Here is an 18,175-nt window from a genome sequence, read left to right on the forward strand (position 1 = left end):
ATGGAGCTTCTGCTGTGCTTCACAGAGAGGCAAAGGCAGGGAAACCAGACGCACCTCTGCCACTTAGCGCCTTCGATTCTGGAAGCTCACATTATTGTCTGGATATATTTGAAGACCAAATGTGAAACACAACTGCTGTGGGAGCGGAGAAGAAGGCGCACACATTGAGGGCTGGGTTGTGAGGAAAGCGTTTCCAGAGGAACTGTTTCGTGGGGGGTAGGCTATCTCCTTTCTATCACAAGTTCAAGGCTGAACAAACATGAGCTCTGCAAAAAGCAGGACAATGTTATTTCCTTGTTGAATTCAGTTATCCTTTGGCCTTCGGAGGAGCTGCTCTCTTCTCAGCCAGGACTTCAACTCAGCCTCCTTCTAGGGATGCTATCCATGCTGCTCCTTACATGCCAGGCCAGTGGCACATTGCCTACCTCATCATCTGTTCTCCGCATCCACCACCCCTTTCTCCATCCACCACTCCTTTCTCCATCCACCACCCCTTTCTCCATTCACCACCCCTTTCTCTGAGTAGCCCGAAGCCTGTGCTGCACCCCACCCAGCCCCAGGAGATCTGCCTGCCTCTCCCAAGTCAATCTGGCTGGGTCCCCAGGAGCGGGGGCGAGGCGCAGTCCCGTTTTCAGCCACAGCGCTCTCGCCATCAGACTTCAGAGAAGCCAGGCAGGTTTTCCCAGGCGGCCCTGAGCTCCAGGCAAATGCGGGATTTTCCTGGGAAGCTCGGAGTGGGCCGGGTGTCTGAGGCCCTGGGGGCGGGCCAGCTGGCTGGGCTGCCCTCCCGCAGTGACGTCCCGGGGGCGGAGGGGAGATTGGCTGGCTCCGCGCCCTCCCCACCTCTCCGGGTGCCAGGGCTGTCCTCGGATATGCAGCTGCGGGTTGCGGTGGTGCGTGCAGCTGGAGGTCCACCCGCTCCTCCGCGGTAGCGCCGGGGTCCGAGGCGCACGGGGCCGGGGCCATGCAGCTGGGGGCGCCGCGGGCCGTGCTGCTGGCCGCGCTGCTGGTGGGGCTCCGGGGCGAGAAGGGGCGCCTGCTGAGCGGTGAGTGCGCTGGGGGCGCGGGGACCGGTTCCCGGGACTCTGGGCTGAGGCACCCTCCGCAACCCAGCCCCGGCTGTCTTCGGGGCTGCCGCGCCTCTTCTGGGGCTCTTTGCAGAGCGAGGGCTGCGGGGGTGAGGGCGGTGGCCCCCCAATCTAACCAGTGGACCCAGCCTTTCTGGGGGAGCCATCGCCCGCGGTTGAGCCCTGTACGGGTTCCCTGATGGCCTGGATGGATCTCCCCAAGTCTGTTCCCAGCCCGGCTCCAGGAATCGGGGAACGTGGGCTAGCGGGGCGGGTGGCCAAGTCGGCCAGGCAGGCCCAGACCCGGGACCCACGCGCCGATCGGGCTCACAGACTCCCCAGTCCTGCCCCTGGGGAGGTCTGAGCGGAGACGGCGGGTACAGTAGGAGCTCCGGGTCGCCTGTGCCCTGGGAACTTCCTAGCTTGTGAGCTCCAGGTCTTCTGGGGGAGGGGGCAGGAGGGCTGGATCCAGCGCCTGGAATGAGCGCTTGGAGATCAGATCGGAGAGAAGCCAGGTTGCTGGGACAAGTCCCGCCTGACTCTGAGGAGTGACTCTCTGCTGCTTCCTTCCTCCGCTCGCGCCTGCAGCCTCAGACGGGGACCTCAGAGGAGGTACGGTGCTTGGGTTCCTTGCCTCTTTCATTCCTTCTGCATGTTGTCGGGGTGGAAGGCCTGCCTCATAGGCCATCGCATAGCCCCAAAGGAGAATGGAGCCCGCATTCCTCTATCCTGCCAGCACAGCTGACAGAAAAAAAAAAAAAAAAAAAAAATCTGAACTTAGTTTCCTGCTTTTGCACAGCTGACCGAACAAAATCTCAAATTGGTTTCCGGGCGGGGTGGGGCGCAGAGCAGCCTAGGGGAAGGTAAACTGAATTGGGCTGCTAGGGCTCTGTCACCGAAGCACCTCCCCCCACCCCCACCCCCCTTCCTCTTCCTGCAAAAAAGAAGAGCCTGACACTTCCTGAGGCCAGGGAGCCAGACGTGCCCCTGGGCCTCCTGCCAGCTCTGGCTCTCTCCGCCTCACCTGCTGACTCGGGAGGTGTGGCCAGGCTGGACCTTGCGGGGAACTGCTTTAGGGTATTATGTTTTTCCTTGATAATGCAACAGTAAATTCAGTTCCAACTTCTGTTCTGCTGGAGACTGGGGGCGGGGCTCGGGGGCGGGGCTCGGGCTCAGGCCTTGGTCTTTTGCTCATGTAGGGGCACCTCTAAGGACTCCTTGAAGCTGAGCAGGCCCAGTCTTTTCCCCAGGCAGCAGCCCAGCCACAGCCTCCCTGGCCAGTGTCCCCGGTTTCTCCGGAATACATCTTTGGTGAAATACCACGTTGGAGGCCTCCTATTTCTCTGGAGGACCCGTCCGATTAGGGTTTATTTAGCCATAGCAGAAAGACACCTCAAGAGAGAAGATACAAAACTCTTTATAACTGGTTGCATATTGAGAATTTCTCTGCCAAAGCAATGAAAAAAGAAATAGAAAAGAAGAAATCACAGCTTTCTGCATCTGTCCGTATGCGCGCTGTCCCCAGCAGCACTGTCCCCAGCTGCACTGTCTCTGGACAGTATTGAGAAGAACGAAGGCTATCTGGCTCCCTGCACAGCTGCAGAACAAGTTAGGAAAGTGAGACCATCCCATGAGGGCTGGAAAGAGGCTTGCAAACCATAATCCTTTATCCCTTGCTTTATGCAGCAAGTCACACCAACAGCCTAGGATTTGGCTCTTCGCTCCAAGGGATTCCCCTTGTTGTACTCTGTTGATCAGAAACATATACTGTCTGCTCCTGTGGGCTGGGAGCTGGCATCTGTTTCCATATTCCCAGCATTTACCACAGTGCTGGGCACAGCCAGTACACTCAGTACACGGTGATTAAACAAAGGAATAATGAGGCTCATGTCTCAGGTGTAGCAAAGCTCCAGGCACCGGGATCCAAGCTAGAGTGGTGTGACCTGGTGAACAATTTGCTATTTCCTCCTCAGTGGAACCCCGTCTATTTGTCTGAGATGGTCTCCTCCCCTCCAGCTGTCAGACAGAAGAAACAGACCTGACTGCGGAATGGGGAGTGGGTAATGCAGTTCACTGGTTATTGGCATGATGTTATAATTAGAGCTCTGACTTAGACAATGCTGCTGATAGCTATGCGACCTTAGCCAAATCATTTAATTTCTCTAAGCCTCAGTTTTCTCATCTGTAAGATGGAGCATAAGCAATATCTACAGCAGGGACTTACTATGGGAGTTCAATGAGGTAACTAATGTATATAAAAGTAAAAACCAAAACAAACAAACAAAACACACACACACACACACAGCAAAAAAAACAAAACAAAACAAAACAAAAAAACACCCTTAGCTTAGTTCATGGCACATAGTGAGAGTTCAGTTAACCTTAGTTGAGTTTAGGCAAGTTCATTAGCAGAACAGCGCACAGACTGGGTGAATTCTGAGTCCTGCCACATGGGCAGAGAAGGGCTTCAGGGTAGAGAAAACCACTCCCAATTTCAGAATGCCTCTCTTACCTGAAGGAAGCCCCAAACAGATAACTCACTTAAAGCTACACTAAGGAAGTAGGAAAAAATTTAAAAAAATAAAAAAATAAAATAAAAAATTATATATATATATATATATATATATATATATATATATATATATATATATATGCCACATTATCCCATGAGACTCCCTAATAGCATGAAAGTGATTTGTGTGCCTTAAGGTGACACCATGCATTTTCATCTACCTCTCCTTTGGAGGAAAGCCAAAAATGTCTGCCGTTCAGGAAGCTGCGATGGGACAAACAAAACATGGAGTCCCTGCATGACGTAGTCTAGGTGCTGGCAGGCTATCAGTTTTTCTCGGAACCCTAACTGATCTGACAACAGTCCACTGAGGAGTCATCAGAGTGCCTGCCCTGGGGACAGCCTCATTCGCATGCCTCCAAGCATCCCTGCTCCAGTACACTCTGGGTTCACTGAAATGGTTGGAATTGCTTTTTCTCTAGGCCAGCCGGTCTGCCGGGGAGGGACACAGAGGCCTTGTTACAAAGTCCTTTACTTCCATGATGCTTCTCGAAGACTGAACTTTGAGGAAGCCAGAGCAGCCTGCCGGAGAGACGGGGGCCAGCTAGTCAGCATTGAGTCTGAAGATGAACAGAGGCTGATAGAGAAGTTCATTGAAAACCTCATGGCATCTGATGGCGATTTCTGGATTGGGCTCTGGAGGCGTGAGGAGAAGCAAAGCAAAGGCACAGCCTGCCAGGACCTTTACACTTGGACGGATGGCAGCTTATCAACATTCAGGTAAATGTGGAACCCATGGGGGCTAACGCACTTGACATAATTCCAAAAGGAGGCAGGTTAGGCCCACGGTGCCAGGTCAGTGAGGAGGAGGAGGAAGCTGACCCAGGGAACAGCCGTGCAGAGACATCAGCAGAAGAGTGCTGACTAAAGCAGTGTAGTGAAGGTGATGAGTCAGCCTTGATCCGGACTCAGCTCTTATCCAAACAACTCTCTTCTGGAGGGTGTGGCCCGAAGCATTGTTTCAATGGCAGGCAGTGCTTCCAATCTTTCTGCTATCTGGTTTTTCTGGATTAGAACTCCAGTGAGAGATTGAAGGTCTATGAGGCTAAGATCTCCAGACCACAGAGAATCATAATGATGGACAAGAAATCAGAGCCAAGATCTAATTCTATGGATTGGGCAAGAGAGTGCTTAAGGGAGCTTGCAGTTTATAGAACCTTCCTAAACCCATGCCCCCCCCTGGCACCAAGGTGTTGCCATCGCCTCCACCCCCACCCCAAGAAATGCAGTGACATGGACAAGCATAAAAAAATATCTAATTAAAAGGCAGACATGAAACTGGAAAAAATTGTAGAAAATTTAACAAAAATTGCATTTTTATGAGTTTATATAAAAGTCAATAAAACACTGAAAGTTTACATCTATAATAATAAAAGTGTAATATGCTAATTAGACCGGACAGCTGAATCACTTTCCAGATGTCATTCTAAACATCCTTCCAGAAGAAGCCGCAGTGGTGGGGTAAGGCAGAGGCAGTTAGAGGCGATCAGGCAGGCAGGTGAGTAGTTAGGGGTGATCAGGCAGGCTGGCAGGCAAGCAGTTAGGAGCCAGCAGTCCCAGATTGCCAGAGGGTGCAGTCTGGGCTGAGGGACACCCCTTCTTCAAACCCATTCATGAATTTCATGCACTCTAATAAGTTAATAAAACCCCAAAAGAGGCAAAGGACCTAAGCAGACATTACAAAAAATACAAAATCTAACTGGTAAACAATCATATGATTAAAAAAAAAGTTTAAACTCAAAGTCTACCCATTATGTTGATCAGACCCAGATCTTCATCTAAGTTCTAGGAGTTCCTCCTTCAGGATCCTCATGGGCTTCTCTTCCTGGGAGAAACTGAAAAGGGAAGGTTAATCGGATGAACTGCACTTCTCACCACTGCAGCTGGTCCCAGAACCACAACTGACACTCAGCTCCCTCCTCTGCTATCCAGTCCAGATTCCCTGCCCGCTCTTCTCAGGGACTGGGAGGCCCTAGTTACCTTGCACTTTTCCATTTTTCATCAAAATTAGTCATACGAGTACTGACAGGTATCCAAATAGACTATCTTGGTGCCATACATATTTCTCTCTGCCCATGATATGAAATAGCAGAAGTACTTCCTCCTTGCCAAGATAATAGTCCTCTTCTTACCTGCTGGTCCCTGGACACAGGGACCCACCCCAGAGTGCCCAGGTGGCAGCCAAAGCTCATAGTTCAATAAGGCTTTTGCTGTATCTTCTACTGGGTACCTTTGGGGTACCAGGACCTTTAAACTCACAAAGCCCAGCAGTGCAGAGACAAGAAGTACAAATTTTCCAACTACCAGTGACAGTAATCAGGACGTCTTCTGCTTCCATTCCTAGGCTCCCAGATCGATGTAGTCTTACTCTTGGGGACACAGGGAGATACAAAGGTCATTGATTCAAACTGTACACTGCATCTTGGAGGATGATACCTTGTTCTAAAAAAGTATTGCCTCCAAGCTAGTACTTCAAGCTCTGTGTTCAATGGCTCTTCCATAACTCTGTCAAGCTGGCAGCTTCAGGAGAGTGAATATAAGAGATGATTAGCAAATCCCATGGCCAGGTGCCTACTCCCACTCCTTTGCTATAAAGTAGATCCTGTGGTCTGATGAGATGTTACTTGGGGTTCTGTGCTGGTGGATCAAATATTGTGTGTGTCACCCTTTGGATAGTGATGCTGACTAAGGCCCTGGGGCAGGAAAGACAAACCCGCACCCAGACTGTCAAAATGAGTCACTGGAAGGAGTCCATTGTAGCCAACTTGCTGGTCTCCTAGGGTTGGTACTCTTTCAGGGATTTAGCATTGATCTCTATTGCTGGCAGGTTAGATGGCCCTTGGAGAGCGGGGACCGATACTGTTGATCCCATGCAATTTCCATCCCTACCACCATGGCTACTCTAGTGTGTGTCTATTGCACCAGCACTGGGGCAGCTGACAACAGACTAGCTGATCTCAATTGATCTCAGGTCATTTAGTCTCTCTCGTTGTGAAGGGTCTCTTCCATGATAGATACTTTCTGGTGTGCTTTAACCTATAATAGAGTCTAGTCGTAACATTCTAGTCAATAGCTCCTTGTCCCCAGTCTTCTAATCTTTCTTCTTTTAGAAAACTTTTCCCCTGATCAGCTGGCCACGCTCTCTGCCCTACCCCTGAGTCCTCTATTCTAACCTCCACTAACTACCAACTAAGCTCTGGACATTCCATCTAGTCTATCATCTGTAAAATGAAGAAACATAAAGCCATAAGGCCAGTGGAAAGCCATAAGGCCAATGGCAAGTCAGTGTAGGAGGCCCAGCCACAGAGTTGGGAAATGGCCTGGAGGTAACTACTGAGGAGCAAGGGATCCAGGCATAGTATCCAGCCATGTTGCAAGGTCAGCTGTTGTCCAGGCACATAAAACCCAGAGGGTGCAGCAAAGGATCTTCCTTTGGTGGATGGAATACAACACTGAGCAGAGCCATAATGGGGTACTATGAGGTGACCTGACTCTTAGCTGTTTCCTAAGGAGGGGCTCTGACAAGGGTAGCTCCTCAGGGTCTGGTCAGTGCCATTGCCACAGCCTCCTGCTGGGCCTCCCAGCCTCCAGCCTCTGCCCGTTCTGATCCCTCCTCCTCTGGTCCCAAACTTGTTCGTACTTTAGGACAGACACCATAGCCTGATGCCCATGCACCTTTCTAGCCCCTCTGGGTGCTGAGCTGAGTGTCCCCTTGGGGACCAGAGCAAATACACATTCATGCTTTCATGCCCACAGTCCCCTCCCTCAGGAAGCACTCCCCTCCGGCCATCTCTGAGGCCAGGGCTTCTGAGAAGCCTGCCAAGAAGGCTCAGGTGGGTAATCAGGTAACTAGGGCCCCTTGGCCAGTGCATGGGGTGGGTGCTAAGAGCACTTCGACCCTTTGTGAACTCCCAAACCTGGCACCCACATATCCAGCAGGGTGGCAGTGCCATTTAATTCCAAGTAGCACTGGATAGTGAAGGTGAGGCTGCTAATGCATCCTACTCAGGAGCCAGGGAAATCTTGACAAGAAATCTAGCAGCGAAGGCTGACCAAGGGGCTCATCAGCCAGAGGAGCAGGAAACAGCTGAAGACTATGTGGGCCCTCTGCTCTAGTCCCCGCCCCCTCACCTGCTTTGACGGCCTCTACATTTTGGAAAGTCTTCCCAGGGGTGGGAAAGTCAGTTATGGCCAATTAAAAAGTGTGAGGAGATGGGAGCAGGACATGAGATGAGTCATGACTCTTATCAGAGCATCTGATTTATAAAAGAAGAAAAACAAACCCAATTATCAAAAAGCAAGCCATAAATAAGATCATCCAGAATGCGCTGCTAGCTGTGTTTCCCCCATAATTACTTTGCAGAAATCATATGGTAATATATTCCTTCCTTCCTGGTTGTGGCAAGTGTCAGATGATTGATTGTGCTGTCATATTAGAAAGCCTGTGACTCTTCCTACTGGTGGAACTTCAATTCCTCCCTTTTTCTGTATTGTATTCTGAAGCAGAGTCTTAAGTTTGTGGCTCAGAGGGATTTGATGGACAAAGGCTTTGAAGTATCCTTCTCCAGTTGCCTCCACTGTTGACCCCTTTCCTACAGGAACTGGTATGTGGATGAGCCTTCCTGTGGCAGCGAGGTCTGCGTAGTCATGTACCACCAGCCATCTGCACCCACCGGCATCGGGGGCCGCTATATGTTCCAGTGGAATGACGACCGATGCAACATGAAGAACAATTTCATTTGCAAATACTCCGATGGTAATAATCCTCTCCCAAGTTAGGAGACTGAACCTCTCAACTTCCTCCTTCATTTCATGAGCAGCTGCTGGTTCCAAGAATTTATTACGTGGTCTCTGATAAAGTGTGTTGCAAATGCCAACAATGGTAAACATTGGGAATCCTTGGAAAGGGAAATGAGAGAGCCTTCCTCCTTGAGGAGTAGCACTAGCAAAGGAGAGGGGTATCAGATGCTAAGAGAGGGATGAGAAAAGAAAGGGTCTAATTTATGAATAATGAAGCAAGAATTATGAGAACTTCAGGAAACAAAAATCCTCTACGTGGACAATTACAAATTCTTATTGTTTTCCACGTGTGATGTTGGCTGTAGGAGCTTGGAATAAAGATGAACTATGAAAAGATACTGGCCATTGTTCCTACAAGCCTTCTAACAGCCATGTGAGATCATTTCCTGGGGCTTTAAGGAAACAGAATTGTGACCTGACCTGAGGCAGTAGGTGATAAAATACACCAATTTCTCTGGTTTGGGGCAAAGAGCAGACACGTTGATGAGCTCGACCTCCTAGGTCACCCTCTATACGTACCTTGCAAATGCAACGGGCATTTGCTCCTAGGTCTGCCAAGGGTTTGGGCTCTAAGACTAGTCTCATTCTGCTGGAGTTCCCCACACTCCTCCTTTATAACTGGCTTGGATCTAAACTTGAAGTGAGTTTTGATCTGTCCCTCAAGTTTCTCTCCTCCATGAAGCCAACAGCTTGGCTCCAATTCTGCATCCTTTCCTGATAGGAGAATGACTTGTTTCTAGTTAGTTACTAGGTAATCCTATCATCTTTTGTTTGAAGTGGACTATGCTTTTTCTGCCAAATGGTTTATTTTCTTTCTTTCCCCCCTCTCAATGAATTATGTTTCCCAGAAACCTGTTTCCCTAAACCCTATGCAGAGTTGTCTTAGGCAGGTGATTGCAAAGTTGGAGGCTGACTTAGCAGGTCACCTTTCAGAGCAATGAAAGCAACAGAGATAGAGATTAAAGAGAATAAGTGAAATGTGATAAAATTATAACATTTGGGTGGAGAATATATGAAAATTGTACTATTATTTCAAATTTTTATAAATCAGAAATTACATCCAAGTAATAAATTAAAAAAACACTAATTTCCTCTGGGAACCTTCCAGGGCCCTTCAAACTAGGTTAGGTGATCCTCCCAAGAGGATCAGAGCTCCTCACACACACATTACTTTAACGGCCTACTTACAGATTTGGCTCCCTCACTCCATTTTTGGCATGAGGTCTGGAAACATACACATTTAACCAATCAATCCCTGCACTTGATGGATGAGGGAAAGTTCATCCAGTGTGGTTCAAACAGGATGGCACACCACTCATTATGCCAAAGTGGCAAGGGACTGATGGAATAACATCCAAAACTGCATTTGACAACATGACCACATAGAGCAGGGGACATACTGGCAGGTTCTGCACACTTGATTACTTCTTTCCGGGTATGCCAAAGGCATAGGCAGGTTCAGTGAAAATCAGACAATTCGTCACAGGCGATGCATTGCAGAGGCACTGCAGGACTGGAGCAAAAGCTGCGTAAGTATGCTGGCTGCTGCAGGTTCGCACAGTGGATTAAACCACAGAAAGAGAGGAAAATGTGGATTAAACCACAGAAAGACAGATCATGTAATGTTATTGAGTGTACTGTGTATTATAATGTAACATCACAAATTTTTAGAATATTTATTATATTTATTTTTATTTATTAATATTGTCCTATATTTCCACATTTTATGGCTAAATTGTAGAGTATAAGAGCCTTAGAGGAATGGAACTATTTCTCGTTTGCTATTTTATTGTCATTGCCTAGCACAGAGTTTGTCTCCTTATTATTTTAATTTTTATTTGAATTTATTGTTTCAAATCCCAGTTCAGCTATTACTTAATAGCTGAGGGATTTGGACAAGTTATATAAACTCCCTGTACCTTGGCTTCCTCATGTACAAAATCAGAGTAATAATAGAGCGCCTACTGCATGAGGCTGTTATCAGGATAGACTGTTTTAGAAAACACTTAGAACATGATGATATTTCTGTCATATGACCTGCATTGTACAACTTTTTAAAAATAAGTTAATGGATTTGAATCATTTCTACCAATTTCTGAACTGATGAGAAGATGATTAAGTTTTGTTTTTTTTTTTTTAATTTTCTCTCTCTCTGAATAGCTTTGACATCCTGGCCTTACAACTATGAGTTTTAAAATCTTGCCCTTAAGGACCTCATCCCCATGAGCCACAAGCCATCTGGTGGGTGGAAGAGAGTGACTGCCAGAAGACAGTACAAACATCTCCTATGAGTTGTCTGTGCAAGCTCACTTTCCTGGGTTCTTTGAAATATGCCAAATGATTCCGAGTTCTAGAGAGTTCTAAGCCAGCCACCAGTCTCTCCCTAGGGACTGGCCTGCGGTCTCCTTAGCCCCCAACTACTTCCTCTGCTTGGAGATCATTGTTTGTTGCTTTCTAAAACATCCCAATAGAAACTGTTAAGACATCTGGATTGCTTTAAAATAACCAGTGTAGTGGAGAAGGATTATTGCTGAAACTAGATCAACCATTTGTTGATAAGAATTGCAGCTAATGGTGGTACACAGAGGTCCATTATACCAGTCTTTCTATTGTTGTGTGTATTTGGAAATCCTCATATTTAAAAATTTCAAAATACTTTTTTAAAAAGAAAAAAGCGCACAAGCAAAGCTTAGGGAGGGTTCTTTGTGCACAAGTGATCCTGTTGACTAACTTCATAGCGAAGATGGTTTATTGGTGACTGAATGAGCAAATATCTGGATGCCATGATCTGGCCAATGTCATTAAGATGGCATGAAAATTTAGTTATTATTTTCATCTTTGTTTCTTTCTGCCACAGAGGAACCAACAGTTCCTTCTCTGGGGCTGGGAGGTAAGCCTGTCTTTTGAGGTTTGGGCTAATTTGGGCTATTTCACAGCCCTTCCTCATAGATTTAGAACTATATGATCTTTAGACCAGATTGTTCAACAGAAAGATCATTGTTAACCAGAACAGTAAACAGGTATATGCCATATCCAGCTGTGGCGAGTCGTGGGGAGTCTAGCTCTCTAACATTGTTTCTCTCAAAGCTGAAAAGGAACAGCTGGAAAATTCAGTTTGAGATGTTATTTGTCATTACTGACAATATGAAAGGAATAACTCGAGATCTATTTAAACAAGTGGGCCAAACTGATCATTTTTGGCCCTAGAAATAAGTCATAGAATCTTCTCCTTAGCACCTCAGTACAGTATGTGCCTTGATGCCAGCCACCTATTGTTGCAGTACTTTGTGATTCTTGGCAGCAAGAGTCTCACCAGAAAGATAAAGGCAATTACACCTCCATCCCAGCAAAGTCTACCCTTGCTCTGTGTCTATAAATGTCAATGGCCAAATGGTTACTGCCTTTTGGCTCTCCACCTTGAACCTGGTAGGATTTCAGAGAATATCTGTGTTTTGACGCTTTTCTCCAGGTTCTCAAGTTCATGTATCTGTTTCCAGGTGAAAGGACAAAGCCAGCCACACCCATACTTCCAGAAAACACAGAGGAAGAAGATGTCAAGGAAACATTTAAAGAAAACAAAGGTATACACAGAACTCTCCCGGGGAAAAATAGATCATGGGACTCCCTTGATCACAAATTACCCACAGTTACACTTCCTCCTTTTCTTCATCCCAGAGCTACTTAACAATGGAACTAGACAGGGCATTTGTGATTTGCAAAAACTGAGTCAAATGTTAGCTTTCATCAGTGAGCTATGCTAATGAAGCTGTCCTAAAGCAATAGGGGAAATTAGACTGCAGGGGAGGAAAAATCTGCATGAAGATGGAGCCTTGGAAACCACCCGGAAGTCCTAGGGCAGGTGATGGGCAGAGACTGAGAATGGATGTAGAGAAGTAGATCAGAGAGTCGCAGACCATGCTGCATTATATCCATGGTTAATATTAATTGGGAAGCAAATAAAGGAAATGGGCAAAAACCTTTTAAAAGTTAAATCATAGAAGACAAAAGGAAATGGGGTGATGAATTGGAGTGCTAATGGACTTTCAACCTGGACTCCACTTTGAATTGTTGTTATTTTGTTATCCCCACCCCAGGATTAGTTGATGGATTTGAGAGAGAGAGAGAAACATTGATGTGAAAGAGAAACATTGATTGGTTGGTTGCCTTATGTACTCGCCCCGACTGGGGATTGACCAGAAACCTAGGTATATGCGCTGACTGGGAATTGAACCTCCAACCTTTTTGGTGTGTGTGTGACAATGCTCCAATCAACTGAGCCACCAGACAGGGGCTCCACTTTAAATTTTTGGAGGGAGATCTGGGTTTTTGTCACTGCGCAACTTAAAAAACACACAGAAGTTCTCTGTGTTTCAGTTTAATCATTTGCATAATGGAAGCAATAATGTTTTTCTCACTACCTGAGAAACTGTGTCCATAAAATAAAATAGGATATTGTGATATGGTGATTAAGTTCTGACTCTAGCCCTCCAAGTTAGCACAACCCTACAGGTGAAGGGCTCAGGCCCCCAACAAGGCTGCCTTCACTTCAATCAGCCACAAGTTCTGGGGTTCCCCGGCCACCTGCACTTCTATCCAACTGGCTAAAAACCCAGGGGGTGCCCACCAACCTCAGGTTCATTAATTTGGTGGAACAACTCATAGAACTTGGGAAAGTGCTCTACTTATGACTGCATGTTATTATAAAAGAAACAAATCAGGACCAGCCAAACGAAAAACACAAAAGGTGATGTGTAGGAAGGTCCCAAGTGGGGCGCTCCTGCCCTCTCCCTGTAGAGTCGGGATGCCTTCTCATGCTCCTGACATGACCAGGAAGCTCCGCTGAGCTTTGGTGTGAGCGTTACTGAGGCGTCATTACATTCACATCACTGATTTGATCACTGGCCATGGAATTGAGCTCAATCCCCAGGCCCCACTGCTTCCCTACCAGCCCCATTCTGAGACATCTCTGTCAGCATCAACTCTGAAATGGTCTGAGGGGCTCATGAATAACAGTCACTCTTATTAGCTGAGAAATTCCAAAGATGTAGAGGCCCTTCCTCCCAGGAACCAGGGACGAAGGCCAATCAAATGTGTTATTCTACGCATTTGATAAAAGTACACAGTGCTATGCAAAAAGGGGTGGCCCAGTCGGACTAGGAAAGGGGTCAGTCCCCAATCCTTGGTCCTCCCCAGCCCCTTGAAAGAAACTTCTCTGGTTCTAAGGCTTAAAGGACAGAAGAAGTCACTCACTGCTCCTCGGCCCAGCTGGATCCAGTTAGCCTTAGAAATGTTGGGGAGATTCTGCAGTCTGAATGGCATGCTTCATGTGACTGTCTCTTTCTGGATAATAACTTGGAGACTCTCCTTCCTCCCTCCCTCTCCCTCGCCCCACCTTGGGGACATCCACACTACCCAAGCAGCCCCTTCTTCCTTAAGGGAGAGGAAGGACAAGAAGAGAGAATATCTTGCAGTTGGGGGGAAAAAAATGTAATTACCCAAACTGCCCTTCTGATATTATATGAGACCCAAACTTTAAATATCTCTGTTACCTAGGATGATTGGACAGGTAGGAAATTCTCACTTTTTGAAAGGAGATGCTCTTTGGAATACTCTGTGTCCATTAGGTGGATTATTACTTTTAAAGCCTGTTTCAAAGCACACATCATCATTAATGCAGGTAATGTGCATTTTTCTTTTCAGAAGCTGCCTGGAACCTTGCCTACCTCCTCATCCCCGGCATCCCCCTTCTCCTCCTCCTGCTGGTCACCGCAGTTATCTGCTGGGTTTGGATCTGGAGGAGGAGGCAAGTAAAACCTTGGTCATGCAAACCTTTGTCTTCTGAACTCTCAAGTTTGGATGTTGCCCTGTTGACTTAACTAAAAGCCATAGCAGTGACAAGGGAAACACCATGGCAGATCTGAGAGTAAATTCTCTGCCATGCTCTAGGCATTCTGAAGTACCACGCATCTGTGCTTGGCTGTGTTTGAGAGTGATCTTGCATTCTTTTATTTATTTATTTATTTATTTATTTATTTATTTATTTATTTATTTTAATGGCTTAAAGGGGTGAACTGTGTTAGTTATTCTGTATCCACTCAGCCAAGTGTTCTCAGAAACACATGCTCTCACTCCAAAATGAGTGGAGGAGTGAATAGTGAGCCACATGGAAAACAGCTCTTTCAGAATATTCTGACAAACTTCTGAAACTAAATCACTTTATTCAAAATGAAATAGCCAAACATTTTTAATTGGTTTTTCTTTCCGCTGAATACTCGGTTGTGGATTGCTACAAAACATAGACACTAATAGCCTAGGGCCACTCCACTGAGGGATCAGGTGCCACACTTTTGAGATGCCCAGAGCTTCTCAGCGACCTTTCTCCCCATTGTCCTGGTACCCAGAGAAGAAGGCTGATGTGCCCACTTTGCAACAGGAAAACGAAGATCCAGTTTCAGATGTGACGCCCTTTGATGGCAAATTTAATATGAACGAGTAAGAGTCTAGAACTTGCTGCCTTTAATAATGGCTTCCTTAGAGAATTATTAGAATCAAAGCAGTTAGTTCAGGCTGAATGGGCAGATAGTAAGCACTCAAAAACGTTCGCTTTTATATATTACTGTGATCATTTTTACTAGTTAATTCCTTATCTAAAAATTGAATTCAGTCCAAAAAAAATTACAAATGTGTTTGACGACGGCTGACTCTGCCATTGGTTCTTGATTTCTCTTCCTTTCTCTGCCTATTTAGCACCTCACCAGGCCTGGTGAAGCCTAAGGATTCCTTCCTGGAAAAATATTTTTGAATGCATAAAATAAAATGTATTGAGTGCAAGGGAAGCGATTATGCGAATACACAGTTTATCCAAGTATTTCCCCAAAGGAATGTGATACAGAAATACATATGCTCCTTTATTAATGCTTCCTTATTTAGTGGTGGGGGTAATTATTATAATTTTGAAGTTATTTTAAGGCATCTATTATGACTGTGATGTTATAAAACCATGAAATCACAAATATATTTCTCTTGATCAAGTCAGAGATATTACTAATTCTATTCTTGTTTATTTTCCTACACTTAGAATGGAAGGCCTTGCCTTTTTCACTTAGACAAGAGGGTTTTCTAAGTGATATTTCTTCCCATCCCGTTCTATTGTATCATGGACTCTTTGGGGGCTCTGGGGTTCCAGGATAGACACCATTGTTCCATGCTCCTGTGACTGGTAGATTTACAGTGGCTTTGCACATAGCAACACGCCCCTGTTCTGTCTCTCCCCACCCCTCCGCCCCCTGGAGTCAGGCAGGTGAGATGCCCAGCTGTGCCTGCCCTGGATGGCCTCCTGCCTGGCCAGCGGGCACAGGGAATGTCGCAGTCCCCGCCTCTGGAAACTCAGACCTGTCCTCTCTCCTAGGACCCGGGAGCAGCCAGGCCCCAGTATGAAGGAGCCGCCACGCACCCTCTGGCCCTCACCTGGCCGCGCCAACAGCCCAGACCTGGAGGTTTACAAGGTCATCCGGAAACAAAGCGAAGCTGACTTAGCCGAGACCCGGCCAGACCTGAAGAACATTTCTTTCCGAGGCTGCTCGGGAGAAGCCACTCCCGATGCCCTGTCCTGCGACTCTGAGGACAGGGCTGTGAACCCATCTGAGAGCGGGTTTGTCACGCTGGCCAGCATAGAGAGCGGCTTTGTGACCAATGACATTTACGAGTTCTTTCCAGACCACCGGCTGGGGAGGAGCAAGGAGTGTGGGTGGGTGGAAAATGAAATATATGGTTATTAGGACCTGGGAGAGACACATAAATGGACCAGAATGGGGAAGAAAGGAGAAGCTACAATCTCCTGTTGTCTATGAGGAAAACACTCAGGAGCCTGTGAAAGTGCTGGTCCCAGGCCTGGGGTGAGCATGCGGCCCCATCGCCTGCTATTGCATCCCTATCTCAGCCTTTCACCAGCTCTGTCCGGTGAGAAAGCAGCTTGCCCAGGGCTGGCACAGAGTAGGACATCCATGGCAGTGGATTGGTTGTAGCAGACCAGCCAGGGACAGCTCTCCTGGGCAGGGCCCCAGTGTCGCTGTGGGACTGGGGTCACCCATCTCTAGGACGCCCATCCCAGGTCATTTTCCTTCCTCTAGACAGCAGCCCCTGTGATCGCAACAGGATGGAAATGACAGATGATTTCAAAGCCTCATGGGCTGGCTTAGGCTGGCCTGTGCACCAACCATTCTTGTATCTGTTTTTTTCAAACTCAAATCAAATAAAATGCAGGAAGCCGAATGTTAGTCAGCCTGCGCCCACAGCCCTTCCTCTGCATGTGGCCTCGCAGGACCTTTTTTATTTCTCCTGACATCCAAACTCGGGAGTATTTTGGAAACTGAAAATGAAATTTGAATCTCAGCGTCTCGGCTTCCTTGGGTCCCCAGCCCCATACCGCACGTTGTTCTGTCTGTGTTTGTTTTAGAGCAGCATCAACTTAAGGTCACTACTGGTCGTGAGGATGATTCTTCCCTTTTGTTTTAGGAACCTGACAGTATTTTTGGGCTCAAATCCAGAGAAAGGTTCTGTGGCCTAACTTCCGTTTAGAGGTCTGAAGGCCATTATCTAAGTCACCAGCAATCTCCCTCTCTCTGTTTAATGATCTTATTATTGTAACTATCCCTCGTACATAGTATTTCTGAAGAGTTTGTAACTTTGCCTCCCACACTAGATAAAGTTCACTAGTCTGGGTCAGAGCACTATCATAGGCACCTATCAAATGCAGTGGGTTGTAACCACAGCTCCATGGCCTGTCCTGCTGGCATGGGGAGCAGAGTGGACACAAAAACATCATTTATGTCTACTTCGGGGAAGTGTATTCTGTGGAGTTACAAACACTTCAAGCCAAAACAGCGACCACGTGGTCTGAAGGACTAATTCATTGCTCTAAAATATTGAAGTCCCCGTTTTGCTTCACACACCTTGCCTCTGTGATCTGTCCCTTTAACCCCTTCAGTGTCCCTGAACTCTGGCCACTATTAGGTTGCAAATTCCCTGAGGGTAGAGGCCCTGTCTGCCCTGTCAGCACTGACCCTCCTTCAGCCAGGGCAGCACCTTGCACAGAGCAGACAATCAATTCTTGTTGAAGAGATGAGCAATTCATCTTTCAGACTGGTGTAAAATAGCCTGCATATTTCAAAAGTTTGTAGGATCTGTTTCTCATACTCCACCTGCTGGGTAGGTAATTAATTACTGTTTTAGTTAAAAAAGCACTCCCGCTGGCTAGGAAGAAGGAAGAGTAGTAACAAGTAAAGGAAGCTGGTGAATTGTATTAATGACTTGCTTTAATAATGCCACTAAACCATGGAAAAGACCCATTCTTAAAGGTTATAATCTGAGTGACTCCTACAGCATCTTCTCTGCCATTCCTGGGTTATCTACATAGATTTCTCCCTTCTGGGTTTTCATGCAGCCAGTCTTACCTACCCTATATTTCAATTAATACATTCCTTTTGCTCAAATTTACTAGCATAAACTTATCCAACTCCATTTCTATCTCTGACAATCACACTTCACTACTCTTACATTTATTAAGTGTTTATGTTCAAATTGGACATTGAGTTTATCTAGGTATAGTTTAAAAATGTAGCAAACTGCCTGGTCGCCATGGCTCAGTGCTTGAGCATCAACCCATGCACCAAGAGGTTGCCAGTTCAATTCCCAGTTAGGGCACATACCCAGGTTTTGGGATCAATCCCCAGTGGGG

General features: G+C 46.8%; 1 protein-coding gene across 8 annotated transcripts; it reads left to right on the plus strand.

Moving 5' to 3' along the window:
* Window positions 1-804: 804 nt before the first annotated feature.
* On the plus strand, window positions 805-16,715 carry LAYN (layilin). Of its 8 annotated transcripts, XM_036427419.2 has the most exons (9): window positions 805-1,046; window positions 1,656-1,679; window positions 4,062-4,359; window positions 8,238-8,395; window positions 11,297-11,329; window positions 11,937-12,020; window positions 13,860-13,926; window positions 14,140-14,242; window positions 15,848-16,122. In XM_036427419.2, exons 1-9 carry the CDS (start codon window positions 965-967, stop codon window positions 15,968-15,970), a joined length of 972 nt encoding a protein of 323 aa, XP_036283312.1. In that variant the 5' UTR covers window positions 805-964; the 3' UTR covers window positions 15,971-16,122. The 8 variants fall into 8 exon arrangements, with proteins under 8 accessions (XP_036283312.1, XP_036283307.1, XP_036283313.1 ...); XM_036427414.2 differs by lacking the exon at window positions 13,860-13,926 and having other exon boundaries at window positions 806-1,046; window positions 15,848-16,715; XM_036427420.2 differs by lacking the exon at window positions 11,297-11,329 and having other exon boundaries at window positions 807-1,046.
* Window positions 16,716-18,175: the final 1,460 nt, after the last annotated feature.

Source organism: Pipistrellus kuhlii, unplaced genomic scaffold (assembly GCF_014108245.1).
Source record: "Pipistrellus kuhlii isolate mPipKuh1 unplaced genomic scaffold, mPipKuh1.p scaffold_m20_p_9, whole genome shotgun sequence".
Lineage (NCBI taxonomy): Eukaryota > Metazoa > Chordata > Mammalia > Chiroptera > Vespertilionidae > Pipistrellus > Pipistrellus kuhlii.

What these genes read in the sequence shown, in the direction of transcription:
- LAYN (XM_036427414.2), top strand. Translation starts at nt 965, where the DNA reads ATGCAGCTGGGGGCGCCGCGGGCCGTGCTGCTGGCCGCGCTGCTGGTG. An exon ending in AGACGGGGACCTCAGAGGAG is followed by an intron (nt 1,680 to 4,061) that starts GTACGGTGCTTG and finishes CTTTTTCTCTAG; the next exon opens with GCCAGCCGGTCTGCCGGGGA. An exon ending in CATTTGCAAATACTCCGATG is followed by an intron (nt 8,396 to 11,296) that starts GTAATAATCCTC and finishes TTTCTGCCACAG; the next exon opens with AGGAACCAACAGTTCCTTCT.